The sequence below is a fragment of the Sapajus apella genome, unplaced genomic scaffold (genome assembly GCF_009761245.1).
Source record: "Sapajus apella isolate SASKATOON/1434 unplaced genomic scaffold, GSC_monkey_1.0 scaffold56, whole genome shotgun sequence".
Taxonomy (NCBI): domain Eukaryota; kingdom Metazoa; phylum Chordata; class Mammalia; order Primates; family Cebidae; genus Sapajus; species Sapajus apella.
The window spans coordinates 7,628,007-7,641,173 of record NW_022436996.1 but is presented as its reverse complement, the minus strand read 5'-3'; the positions used below and the strand labels follow the sequence as shown (position 1 = coordinate 7,641,173).

The 13,167-nt window shown below is 49.8% G+C and overlaps 2 protein-coding genes across 2 annotated transcripts in view; both read right to left on the bottom strand.

The window, feature by feature from the left end:
- Nucleotides 1–989: 989 nt before the first annotated feature.
- LOC116527838 (late histone H2B.L4) lies at nt 990–5,714 on the bottom strand. Its single transcript, XM_032244987.1, has 2 exons — nt 3,325–5,714; nt 990–1,260 (listed from the first exon to the last, which is right to left on the bottom strand). The coding sequence occupies exons 1-2, from the start codon at nt 3,463–3,465 to the stop codon at nt 1,024–1,026; spliced, it is 378 nt and encodes a 125-aa protein (XP_032100878.1). The 5' UTR covers nt 3,466–5,714; the 3' UTR covers nt 990–1,023.
- An 876-nt stretch (nt 5,715–6,590) lies between these two features.
- Nucleotides 6,591–13,167, bottom strand: part of LOC116527835 (ATP-binding cassette sub-family F member 2) — a 14,562-nt gene continuing 7,985 nt past the window's right edge. Inside the window, exons 8-15 of the mRNA XM_032244983.1 lie at nt 11,897–11,992; nt 11,562–11,681; nt 11,384–11,473; nt 10,897–11,007; nt 9,040–9,102; nt 8,677–8,805; nt 7,954–8,157; nt 6,591–7,276 (exon numbers count right to left, since the gene is read on the bottom strand). Coding sequence (XP_032100874.1) covers nt 7,139–7,276; nt 7,954–8,157; nt 8,677–8,805; nt 9,040–9,102; nt 10,897–11,007; nt 11,384–11,473; nt 11,562–11,681; nt 11,897–11,992 — 951 coding nt within the window. The 3' untranslated portion in view covers nt 6,591–7,138. The remainder of the gene's footprint in view (nt 7,277–7,953; nt 8,158–8,676; nt 8,806–9,039; nt 9,103–10,896; nt 11,008–11,383; nt 11,474–11,561; nt 11,682–11,896; nt 11,993–13,167) is intronic.

Below are 13,167 nucleotides of genomic sequence, written 5' to 3'. Positions count from 1 at the left end.
CCCCTTGCTAGCTGTGGACATAAATGTGGATCACTAGTCCTCAGCTCACAGAACCTCGTGTTGAGGCTCAAGGTATGAGAAGAGACACGTGACGTAGGTAGCACTGCCGCCGAACGTCAGCCATTACTACAAGGTGATGTGTTTTCAAGACATGGAGATGAAGGTGACCACAAGCTGGGTCTGTCCAATTACAAAGGGAACATGAAGAATCTGAGGTTTGTCTAAATCCCACCCCTTCACCCTCTCCAAGCTTGGAAGAGGATTTGTGGGTCATGTGCCCACAAGATAAGCAGAGGCTGCATGAGAGAGAAAAAGCAAGTGGTCTAGTGGTGAGTGGCCAATTTAGGTAAGAACCCAGGAATGGCCATGGTGCTTTCTTGCAGTTTTTCTGTGGGTTTCAAATTTTTCCAAATAAAACTGGAGAACAAAAGTTAGGAGTTTCTGCAGATGAGCACTTTGGGTTAAAAAAGACTAAAAAAGAAAAAAGAAGAAAACTTAGGAGTTTCAAAAACATCTCCACTGATTTGTTCTGAAAATAAGGGGAAAGTGAAAAATCATACTGATCTCAGCAGGTTATTTAGAAGCTGGTCTGGGCCATCGGTTTTTGTATCTTGACTAGATCTGTGTGGCCCCTTCGCACAACAGTGTCTGTCCTATCGGATGCAATGACAGTTCGTGGGAAATGACGTCGCAAAGCTACAGCCTGAAAGAACACCACACAGGAGTAATTTCAGGCCCAGAGAGGGAATCAGCTGGTAGAAATCCAGATGATAGCCCAGGCCCAGGTCCTACTCCAGCTCACTGCCAAATAGAACATTTGCATGTGTACGAAGCTATCACACCTTGCTCACAGGATGTACCCAGAAAGCAGTTTCTAAGAAGTAACGGAGAAGCGCTATTCCACCTGTGGTAGCCTCAAAGTGAGGCCACGCTTGCTCCACACCACTCCCTGGCCTCAAACATCCTTGCAAATCACCACAGTGCACAGAAATAGTTCACCCTTTATTTTTGTCAGGCCCTGGGTCACTTGGAGCTGGTGTACTTGGTGACAGCCTTGGTGCCCTCGGACACAGCGTGCTTGGCCAGCTCCCCAGGCAGCAGCAGACGCACGGCCGTCTGGACTTCCCGGGAAGTCAGGGTGGTCCGGCCTGAGTACTGGGCCAGCCGGGCAGCCTCACCCGCCAGCCGTTCAAACACATCATTCACAAAGGAGTTCATGATGCTCATGGCCTTGGCAGAGATGCCGATGTCGGGGTGCACCTGGAGAGAGGGCAGCACCACTTGGTTAGTGGAAGGGGCTGGCGGCGGCGGTTGGGGGGGGCGGGTCCTACCTATGCTGCAAGCCTCACTCCGAGCTGGGGGCTCTAGGAAGCCAGAGGCAGAAGGCAAGGAGGCTCCTCACCAGCCCCTTCCCAGAGGCCAACAGACAAGGAAATAGGGATTTGTGTTTTCTTTGTGCTACTATGGTATATCCAAGTTGTTCAAAAGAAGTTTTCAACTGCAGGAGGTAACACGATTAAGTTCCTTGTCTGAACACACACAAGCCGCTGTTCTTAACAAGTGGGACCAGTTCCACATGCAGCTTGCTGTTTTCACTGCTGCACTTGCATAATGTTCCATGGCATGATGTATCATCCTTCCTATCACCATTCCTCTCTTAATGAACATTCATTGGGTGTTTTTGTTGTTTTACTATCAGGGGTATGGTAAATGTCCATCTTTGAACCTTGTGTGAGCACAGGGAAGGTTATTTCCAGAGGCAGGACTGGAGGGTAGAAAGGTTTGTGCATGTAACTTGGTGGAGCACATGACCAGCGAGCATGTCCCCATGACAGTTGCAGCCCTGGACCAGGAGGTAGGAGTCCTGTTCTGTGGCTGCCCTGTGAATTACAATGACCTCGAATATGGCCCTTTCCTCTGGGAAATGGATTTCCTTTTCTGTCACATAAGCTTTTGAACTAAGCGACATTTAGTAAAGCAAATGGGACCTAATGACAGTCCTAAAATGTGAGTAGGTAGACCATGTCAGATGTGAGGTGGGAGAGAAGTAACTGTCCCACAACCTACATGGAGCCAGAGGTGGAGACTGCCCTAGAACCAGGAGGCTGTCCCAGCCGCCCTCCCTGCCGCCTCTGGTTTCCACTGCTGGCAGCAAATCTGCACCTGGCACAAGGCTGGTTCCGCCCCAACCCCCTCTGCTGTCAGCACCCTCCGTTCTCTTTAGGGCTCTCACCCGAAGCAGGAGGTTGAGGGGTTAGCCCTCAGCAGCACTCTCCTCTCCAAGTCTAGGCCTGGTCCAACCCATCAGTTGCAATTTTTGCCCCTTTAAGTTGGGCTAACACACAGGGCTCAGTGATACCCATTCCTACCCCCACTTTCCTCAGGGCACCAGGGTCTGTCCTCCGGTGCATCTCTTCAGCCAACCCGTATCAGCACTGGACTCACCCACCCCTGACCCTGCAAGAGCATTCCCAGGCACCCAAGTTGTCAATCCGCTAGAGGGATTCAGACTGGAGTCAGGCACTATCTCTGGGACCTGCTCTAGCAGAGGGGGAAGAGTTTCAGGCAGGTTGGAGACCCACGGCAGGCAGCACATGGCTACCCCTCCCTCCTCCTGGCCCTGGCCCTGCTGAGCAGCGGCTCTGGATCCTCCAGGCAAACTGATTGTCAGTGTTCTGATTCCTGTGAGTAGCCACTTTCCATGCATGAATATAGGGCACCTGCAGCCCCTCGGTGTTGGGGAGAGAACACACAGGAAGGATGCTAGGGGCTTGCCCAGAGCCAGGGGAGCTGGGACAATGCCACCATCAGGCCATGTGATGCAGGAACCCCATGGAGCCTTTAGTGGCCTCAGGCTCTTTGTCTATAAGGTTGGCAAACCTTAAGCCCCCCAAAGAGCTGAGTGCCACTTGTCCAGAAAACCTTCCCTAAGACTCCAGTTCACCCCGATCACCCCTCTTCTCAGTCACCAAACACACCTTGTTGTGTCATAATGTTTGGTACCTTATCACCTTCAGCCCGGCACAGAAAGTGTGGTCCTCTTGTCCTTTAATTATGTCCCACCTAATCATGCTGTCCCACCGTCCCCGTAAACTACTGGAGGGTGGCAGAAAGCACACTTTGTCTCCTGCCTATCACCGGTACCCAAGATCCTGAGAGGTGGAGACCTCGAAAATCAGGTCCCGCCACCTCAAGAGGGACCTGGCTTGCCTTAGCCACTTGCCCCACTGCCAACACTAACCTCAGAGCCCCGGCTTCCAGCCAGTGCCCTTTCAAAGTGCTTTGCAAGGGCATCCCACACACACACCCCTGCTCTGCACTCACCTGCTTCAGCACCTTGTAGATATACATGGAGTAGGTTTCCTTGCGCCGGCAGCGCTTTTTGGATTTCTTGCTCCCAGTACTGTGGCCCCCACGGCCCCCGAGCTGCTGCTGCTGCTGCTGCTGTCCATACTCAGTGCTCATCTTCCTGCTCCTCTAGCCCCTACCCACCCCTCAGAGCTACTTTTATGAAGTCAGCTGCCCTGCCAGGTGTGGCTGGGGGCATGCACCTGGGAGAGGGGGGTGGGAGGTAAGGGGCGTGACTCAATCCCAATCTAGAACATCCTCTGGGCTAACCTTGAAAAAAGACAATTGCGCTTTCCTCTCCCACAAATAATTTTCTGTCTCTGAATTAAGAAAACCTTTACTGGGTCCCCTGCTTCACCCAACTATCTACCAATGTATTTACGCACTTGTTAAAAGTTCAGGCAACTCCAGCCCACCAGCCTGTAATCACGGGGCACACAGGTGCCAGTATGGCTCAGAGTGCTGGGGACTCCGGAAGGAATGCAGGCTCCTTCCCCCACTGGGTCCCAGTGGAGCTGAAGAGACAAGACTGAATTCACATCAAACCACCAGAGAAGGGCAAAGGGGCCAAAGGGGATGGTAGCTATCACGAGGAGGGCTCGAGCAGCTAGGGGTCGCTTCTTGGCACAAATGGGTATATGAAGCCGGGTCTTAGAGGATGTCTCCTTTAATTGGGAAGAATGGGAGAAACGGTGTGAAAGGTAGAGTAGAATCAGCGTGAGCTGAGTATAATGAGGCTTGGACTGAAGGCAGACAATGAGCAAAACGCCTGAGCCTGGACTAGATGCAGATAGCAGGAAGCCCCCCAGGTAGTGAAGAGGCTGACAGGGAGGAAGACGACTGGAGGTAAGAAGCAAAAAAACAATAGATGCTCTCCAGAAAAGCAGACGTGGGGGTCTTGGGAGTTGGCAGTAAAGGGAAGAAAAAGGTCATCACAAAATGGAGTCAATTGTCTCACTTAGCACCTATGGGGGAACAAATATTTCAGGCCCTTGAATGATGTGATTAAAGAAATGTGGAGCAATATGCAAGGTATAGAGGCTTGGGAGAAAAGAGGATGTTCTGAATGGAAAGGTGGGGGAAAGTTTCCAAAGACCAGCATCACCTGCTGGCTGTTAAACCAAGCAACTCCTCAATCAACTTACTTCCCCACCCAGCTCTGAACGGCCGGTCACATCCTAAGTGCTAAGGTTTAAGAGAACAGGGCATTTCTCAATCCAAAACAAGGCACTGCTAATTTTAGAAATATGCATTTTGTGTACTTTTAAAACATTCTTTAAATTACCAAGGTTTACCTTTTTCTCGACAAGTAAGCTGACTATTTCCATTCCTCCAGGTTCTGAAGGCCTCATGTCCCAGCAGGGAGACTCTACTCTGGAGATCCCAAGTCTACCTGGATTCTTAGTAATGTCCAGCACCTCCTTGGCTGAAGTAGCAGGGGCTCTGTCCCTCACTGTCCCCATTATCCCTGCAGCCTAGTCTCCAGATGCCATTTTCCCCTAAACAAGGCTCTGGACACTCAGGACAGACTAATGTGGGCCATTTGCTCCAGGCCCCACTTCAGGCATAAAGCAGTCAAGCCAGTCCCCTCTGGGGTCAGTGAGAAGAAAGGACTCCTGTCTGTCTTGGCTGCAGTGTCTCAAGGGAGGCTCTTGTCCCCACTGCCCAGGGGAGCTCCTGGGCTTCTTGGCCATCTGAGAAGGCCCTACTCATTTTTGAAGGGAGAGCACACCAATGTCACCTTTCCGGGTAGCTACTCACAAGAAACTTCCCTCCCTTCAATACTGCTGTCTCCTATCTAAATCACAATTTAGCATCTAACTTATGTCCTGTATGGTTCTGTCTTACTGGCTTTCCCACTAGATCATGAGCTCCTTAGGGGTTTAGACACCATCTGGGACAGCTGTTCCATCCCCTCAACCAGTCCTGGCTGTACTATAATGAGTACTGAAAAATCATGGCTGTCCTCCCATAGGGATGGTTGCTGTTTTCAGAGGCAGAGTGATGAATCCACACCAGGAAGGATGGCCACCGGTGAAGTGCTGCCTCAGACAGGTAGGCAGAGGCCTGGGCTGGAAGTGAATTCATTAGTGATGAAAACTATGGCTGTGGACAGGCCATAATTAGGACAGGCCTAATTTCCTATATCCCAATAGGAAGAGGGGTTCACAAACATTGGTGTGGAAATGCAAACTCCACATCTCTGCACCTCTCTCATTCTACCAAATGCAATCAATAGGTCTGATGCTCAGCAAGCTGCATTTTTTAATTTGGGACAGTATCTCGGTCTGTCCTCAGGCTGGAGTCAGTGACACGTTCTCTGCTCACTGCAGCCTCAACCTCCTGGGCTCAAGCGAGCCTCCTCCTTCCAGCACAGCTGGGACCACAGGCACATGCTACCATGCCTAGTTTTTTTTATTATTATTTGTAGAGATGGGGGTCTCCCTATTTTGCCCAGGCTGGTCTTGAACTTCTGGGCTCAATCGATCCTCCTACATTGGCCTCCCAAGGTGACGAGCTTACAGGCAGGTGTGAGTCATTGTGCCTGGCCAGTCTGCATTTCTTATGTTTTTGAGACAAGGTTTTGCTCTGTCACCCAGGCTGGAGTGCAGTGGTGCGATCTCAGCTCACTGCAACCTCTGCCTCCTGGGCTCAAGCAATCTATCCACCCCAGCCACCGGGTGGGACTCCAGGCATGTAGAGACGGGTTTCACCATGTTTCCCTGGTCTTGAACTCCTGAGCTCAAGTGATCCACCTGCCTCTGCCTCCCAAAGCGCTGGGATTACAGGTGTGAGCCAACACACCTGGCCTGCATTTTTAACAAGCAGCCCAACTGCTATGCAGATGGAGCAGAACTTCAGATCACAATCAGAAAACCACGCCCTGACAGTGGTTCTCAAAATACAGCCCCTAGACCAGCAACACCAGCATCACCTGGAAACTTCTTAGAAATGTTAATGTTCTTGGTTTCCCCCAAGACCTACGAACCACAAACCTTGAGGCGAGATCTGGCAATCTGATCTGATGAACCCTCCAGGTGATTCTGATTCATGTTAAAGTCTGTGAATCACAGGCCTGAGAAAAGGTAATTTCAAATCAGCAGTGAAGGGAGAAAGTTCTTCCAGCTCCCATGGACTAGTCTCCAGTTCCCATCCACACAACTGGATGTGGGATCCAGCTCCTGCTGAGGGCAGTGCATGTGGGCACCGCAGGGAGAAGAAGGCCCCAGAGACCCGAGAAGGAAGGTAGGGACCATGGCTTCCTCTTTCTTTATTGGGCGCTTTGTAGATGCCACGCAGGTCTAAAAGTTACACTGTTAAATAATTATTTAAAAACTGACCAGGACGAAGGTCCTGATCCAGAGCTCCAAACCAGAAGCAAAAAGGAATGGGGACGGTGGGCATTCCTCCAACATCACCAAAACCCAGAAAACGAGGATCCTAAGCTCCTTTGAGGGCCAAATCCAGGCTTGGGCCCTTGGGCTAACCTGCAGGTACCTCTGACTGCATCACACTCAGAGTAAGGTAACCAGCAAGGGGCTGGAGGGAACGGCCAGCCGAGTCCAGACATGGACAGAAGTAACTGGAAGGAGGACGGGAAACGGACAGGTACTGTCCAGCTGTAGATAAGAGAGTGCAGCTAAGGCAGGTCGAGGGGCAGGGGAGAGGCTGGGGGAGCGGTATTGCAGCAATGCAGGAGTGCAGCCCCGGGTTCTGTCCTGAGCAGCTGGTCAGGGTAGCAGCTGTTAGTTCCCAGATGGAGCTCCTGACCCGAGCCCAGGCAGAGGGCTCACACGTTGTGGGTCCTCTTGGTGAGCTGGGGCTCCTCATCCACCAGCTTGGACTTGAGGTGCTCTTTGTAAGCCAGGATGTCTCCAGGCCACTTGGTGATTGTCTGCTTCTCACAGACCCAAATTTCCTGTGCAACCTAGAAAGCAAAGCCTAGACTTAATCCCGGGCCAGTCACTGTCCCCACCTCTGCCCAGCAGACTTTCTAGGAAGAAAACTCCAGCCCCCAAATCCATATCCAGCTCACTGTCTCACGACTTCTAAGTTATTTGGGGTGTTCTAACCCAAGGGTACCATAACCAGGTTTGCGGCCTTCCCAGCCAGGAACTGCTGTGTCACTCCTGGTGTCAGCTCCCTGGCAGGGTCTAGATCTATTTAGAGGCTTTACTCTCAGCTTTCTTTTCTCTATCTCCCATCTTCTCCAGAGCTTCCGAGGAATGAGCAGCTTTTTCTCCAATGACTGTGGTAGCTCTCTGTCTAATCAAAATCCTTCTTAGTAGGAAACTATTTTCGGACTGAAGAATCTTGGGACAGTAGTAAAAGCACTCTGTTTCCTACCCAACTCTCTTTCCCATTTGAGCCAAAAATGCCAAGCTGGTTAACATCTCCAGATAGAAGAAATGAAGCGTTTCAGTTAAGGTTTTCTAAGTAGCCCCAAAGAGGCATAAGTACCGGTCTTCACCACCTGTGTCTACACTCTGAGCCCCTTCTCTTAATTCAGTAAGTGGGTGTTATGTGCCCTCCACATGCCATGACTATCCTACCCAACCTTCTAAAAGGTCTCTGCTGTGCCTCACCCACTGGCCAGGGCCTCACCTGCTGAATGAGTCTGAAGTCATGGCTGACCAGCATCATACCACCCTCAAACTCATTGATGGCATCTGCCAGGGCGTCGATGGTCTCAATATCCAGGTGATTGGTGGGCTCGTCCAAGAAGAGCATGTGGGGGTTCTGCCAGGCCAGCCAGGCCAGACATACTCGGCACTTCTGCCCGTCTGACAAGTTCCGGATTGGGCTCACCTGAGTGGAACCATGACATACATGTAACTTGGCATCATCCCCACCAAACAGCACAGCTCATCTCTCCTCCATTTCTCCCTGACTCCTCCCATCAGTATTGCCATTTTACAAAAAGTGAGGCTCAGAGAGACCCACTAGTCTCTTGAGGCCTGAAAGAGACTCATCTGGAAACCTGAAGCTCTTGTTATTACTAAGCCCATATCTCTTGGCAATTAAATCTTAATGAACGGTTCAGATCTGCACCCAGAAATTTGTCTTCTAGATTGTGAGTTCCTTTGCCCTCAAGTGCTATGGCACAAGGGCATGTTGAGATTGGCATGCTATCCTTGGCCCCTCAATATGCCCCCTTACATAACAATCTAGAGTAAAGAAAAGGTAATAGGTTCTTAGGGGAATCAAATGGAGGAGACTCTGGTTTAGACAGCTTCCAAACCTAGGCTGCCAAGACAGTGTCCCCTGACACCCACAGCCACAGAATCCCAGCTATGTGGCGTTCTCACCACACCCTCCTTTACTGACCTGCTGTTTCCCAGTGAGACCGTATCGCCCAATGATCTTCCTCATTTCTTCCTTCTCCTTGATCTCTGGGTAGCACTTCATCATGTACTCCAAAGGCGAGAGATCTAAGTCCAGCTGCTCTTGTAAATGCTACAGGAAAAATGGAAGCCACCCAGGTGTGACTGCCATCCCGCTTCAAAAGGAACCCTCCTAGGTAACTTCCTATTTCTATCCCAGGCACCTGTTCTGGGTTCAAGAAGCAGGGAGGAGCCACCTAGGCTGGAATTCCTGCCAGGGGGTAGGGGTGGCTGGCTGGAACTCGGCCAGATACAGCACCTTCCCATACCCTGGGCAATTCCCTGGATCCCAACTCCAGGTCCATACCTGATGATAACGCCCTATCTTGACATGAGAGTGTTTTCGGATCATGCCATCTGTGGGTAGTAGCTAGGAAGAAAAAAGTGGAAACATAAGCATGAAACAAAGGAACCCTAGTTAGAAACAGACATAGGCAGAGCAGGCAAACAAACACATGTTCACACTGAACAAGACTCAACTTCCTAAAGAGAATACATCACCAACTCACACACTGCTATTCTGGCCACTCTAAATATATTTAGGAAGATGTACTGAAGCAGATGTTCTCAAGAGGCAAAGATACAATTTAAGTAGTTATGAAATGTCTACTGCAGAATGCACTATACTGTGTAGCAGAGGACTTGGATGTAGGTGCAACATACATTTGCTAAAATTAAAAACAGGTTCTCAAAGTTGTCACTGTCATCAATGGGTTCTTAGAAACAGAACCTATTTTAATGGTCTGGAAACAGACTTTAAGTGAAACAACATATAACAAAACTAATTTTGCCACAGGCTAACTGATATAAACAACAGTTAGGTTCCTGCAGCATTTTTTGGTCACAAAAAAGATCATCAAACTTCTAAATAAAGATCCAAACACTTTCTTTTTTTTTTTTTTTTTTTTTTAAGAGGGAGTCTTGCTCTGTCACCCAGGCTGGAGTGCAGTGGCTCACTGGAACCTCTCCATCCCAGTTTCAAGTGATTCTCCAGCCTCAGCCTCTGGGAGTAGCTGGGATTACAGGTGCCTGCCACCATGCCTGGCTGATTTTTTGCATTTCTAGTAGAGATGGGGTTTCACCATGTTGGCAAGGCTGGTCTCAAACTCCTGACCTCAAGTGATCCACCAACCTTAGCCTCCCAAAGTGCTGGGATTACAGGTGTGAGCCACCGCACCCTGCCAAACGACCCAATCACGTCTAATACATTGAAATACACGTGAGCTACACATACATTTAAGAAAGATTAATGAAAACAAGGTAAGTTATTTACCCAATTTTTGATGAATCAGTGAGTGATGGTAGTTGCAATAGTGGTGGGTTAAGCCAAGGAAGAAATGTTTGCAAAGGGAAAATTGTAAGGAGCACTTCCTACCACCACACAGTTCAAAAATAATCACACATGTGGCTGAGTTGCTGAGTGCATTTGTATGATTATCAGAAATTTTATCAATTTTTCTTTTATAACAATTTATATTCATTCATTCTTTCATTTTCCAACCTGCTTATTGAAGTTTAGGATCATGGGCAGCCAGAGCCCATCCCACCAACCCAGGGAACAAGGCAAGAACCAGTCCTGAAGAGGACACCATTCTATTACAAGGTGTGCTCACACACACCCACACTCATTCAGACTGGAACCACTGAGACATGTCAATTAACCTGACAGGTGTAGCTTTGGGATGTGGGAAGAAACTGAAGTACCCAAGAAAGCCCATGCAGACATTAATGGGGGAAGTACAAACTCCACACAGACAGTGGCCCCAGCTGGGAATCATTTCTTTTTTTTCATCGATATTAATGAAATGACATTATTTGAGAAGCTGCAACATCCCTAAATGCACAGATGTTCCCATATTCTAATTGCTCTGATTGAAAACAGAAACATGCTCAAACATATACATGTATTCACACACACACAAATACATACACTCTGACAGACTCCTCCCTACCCTATCCCTGTCCCAGGAAAACAGCCCCCAACTTCAGCACTGTCCAACCAGACCTTCCCCGTCTCCTGTCTGCTGCCCCGCCCCTCCAGAGGGCTCACTCACCACCGAGTGCTCAGGCCCTCCCAAAGTAGCAGCCCCTGAATCACTCTCCTCTTCCTTAGCCATCACAAGGCGTAATCTTAGAAGGATCCACGCCCACCTTGGCACCATACCTCTCCAGTTAGCAGCTTCAGAAGAGTTGACTTTCCTGCTCCATTGGGCCCTACCAGAGCCACTCGTGTGTCAAGGTCAATTCCAAATTCTAGATTATTGTAGATGCAAGGCTGAGGTGGGGATGAGAGAGAGATGGACACAAGGCTAGAGTGCAGATCTGCTCTGACCGGCAGACCAAGCCTGCTGAGTCCCCAGTCACCAACAGAGAAGCAAGGAAGTAGAGGGAGGCAGCACTCATGGCAGACCCCACCTAGCCCACTGCCTCCGCCCACCAACCCAGCTGAGTCGTCTTCCTTCCATATACACGAAGAAAGGCTAACACGGAGCCTTGGATGAGGCACCCCAGCAGCCACACCTGAAAATCCCCCAGAGCATGTGGGCTAGCAGGTGTGGTCAGCATAGAACAGGAGTGGCTCCCACGAGCTGATACTCACCCTATAAGATACACCCCAGCCACCCAGCCATAATGCCCTGGCATAAACTTACCCCATCTTTTGTATACTTGAAGCTCACATTTTGCACCATAATGACGGGTGGCGGGATCTTGCCACATGGTGGGAAGTAAAATGACAGTGTCTAGGAAGAAAAGAGGGCATTTATCAAGTTGGCTCCTTTCTTACCCATCTCACCTTAGGCCGCCCAGCCCCAACCAATCACACCCCACCTTGTCGCTCACGACCCTCTCTGTCAGTCCTGATGCCATCATTTTCTGTAGCGTCTTTTCCTTGCTCTGGGCCTGCCGTGCCAGCTTGGCACTGCCATGACCAAACCTTGCAATGTAGTTCTAAAAAAGACCAAAGGGAGCTTGAAGTATGTGTAGGCGCTCAACAATTCACCTTCAATCCAGGGTAAAAATGGTGATCACAACTTCTTCCCCACCTCCATCAGCACCCCAACTTCTCCCCCCCTCCAGCACCCCCACTTCTCCAAGTGCCCTCATCCAACTCCCCTGCTTGTTTCATGCAGGAGGCCATGAGCCTGACTCTGCAGTCTCCCTACCTTCATGTGTGCAATCTGATCTTGCTCCCAATGAAACCTCTTCATCTGGTTCTCCTCCAGCTCTAGTCGCGTCTTCACATACTGATCATAATTACCCTGCATGGAAATGTGCCAGGCAAGGCGGGCAGCTTTAACCTGGGTTGCAATCCTGGATTCTCACTCAGAGTTTAGGGGGATGAGGGATGGCACTGACTTGGCCCTGGCTCTAAGGCTGTGCAGTAAGAAGAGAGGAAGTGCATTACAGAAGCATATCCTAACCTCAAATTGGAGTCTTATCAATTCTATGCCCCTCGCTCAGCCCGGCCAGGGCCAGGCTCCACAGCAAATCCTTAGATTAGTCAAAAAGACACCTGTGGCACTGGGAGTGCCTGAAAGTCATGGTCATACGACATCATGAGGCTCAGAGCCTTCCAAAACCACCTCCTATTCCTCCCCGCACCCCGAGAGGCTGATGCCCCACAGACTACAAGAGCTGTCTCCAGATGGGAAAACAGACCAGTCAGATTTAGAAGCTGACAAACCTTGTATAAGTGGATTGCCATGGTTTCTATCTGCAAACAAAAACGGGACTCAAGCTAAATATCCATCAGAAAGGGCCTAACAAGTCACAGGATAAACACATAATGAAATACTATGCAGTCACTGAAAAGATTGTGGTTGATTTATACATACTCACATGGAAAGCAGTCCAAATATACTAAATTTAAAAAGCAACCTACAGAATGATTATTAAAACTAACTGTGGCCAGGTGCAGTAACTCACACCTGTAATCCCAGCACTTTGGGAGGCCGCGGGTGGATCACTTGAGGCCAGGAGTTTCAGAGCAGCCTGGCCAACATGGCGAAATCCCGTCTCTACTGAAAATATAAAAATTAGCCAGGCATGGTGGCATGCGCCTGTAGTCTCAGCTACTTGAGAGGCTGAAGTGGGAGGATCACTTGAACCTGGGAGGCAGAGGTTGCAGTGTGTCAATATCATGCCACTGGATTCCAGCCTGGGTGACAGAGTGAGACCCCATCTCAAGAAAAAAAAAAAAGAAAAAAAAGACTGCAATTAAGGGCCGGGCGCGGTGGCTCAAGCCTGTAATCCCAGCGCTTTGGGAGGCCGAGGCGGGTGAATCACGAGGTCAAGAGATCGAGACCATCCTGGTCAACATGGTGAAACCCCGTCTCTACTAAAAATACAAAAAATCAGCTGGGCATGGTGGCGCGTGCCTGTAATCCCAGCTACTCAGGCAATTCTCCTGTCTCAGCCTCCTGAGTAGCTGGGA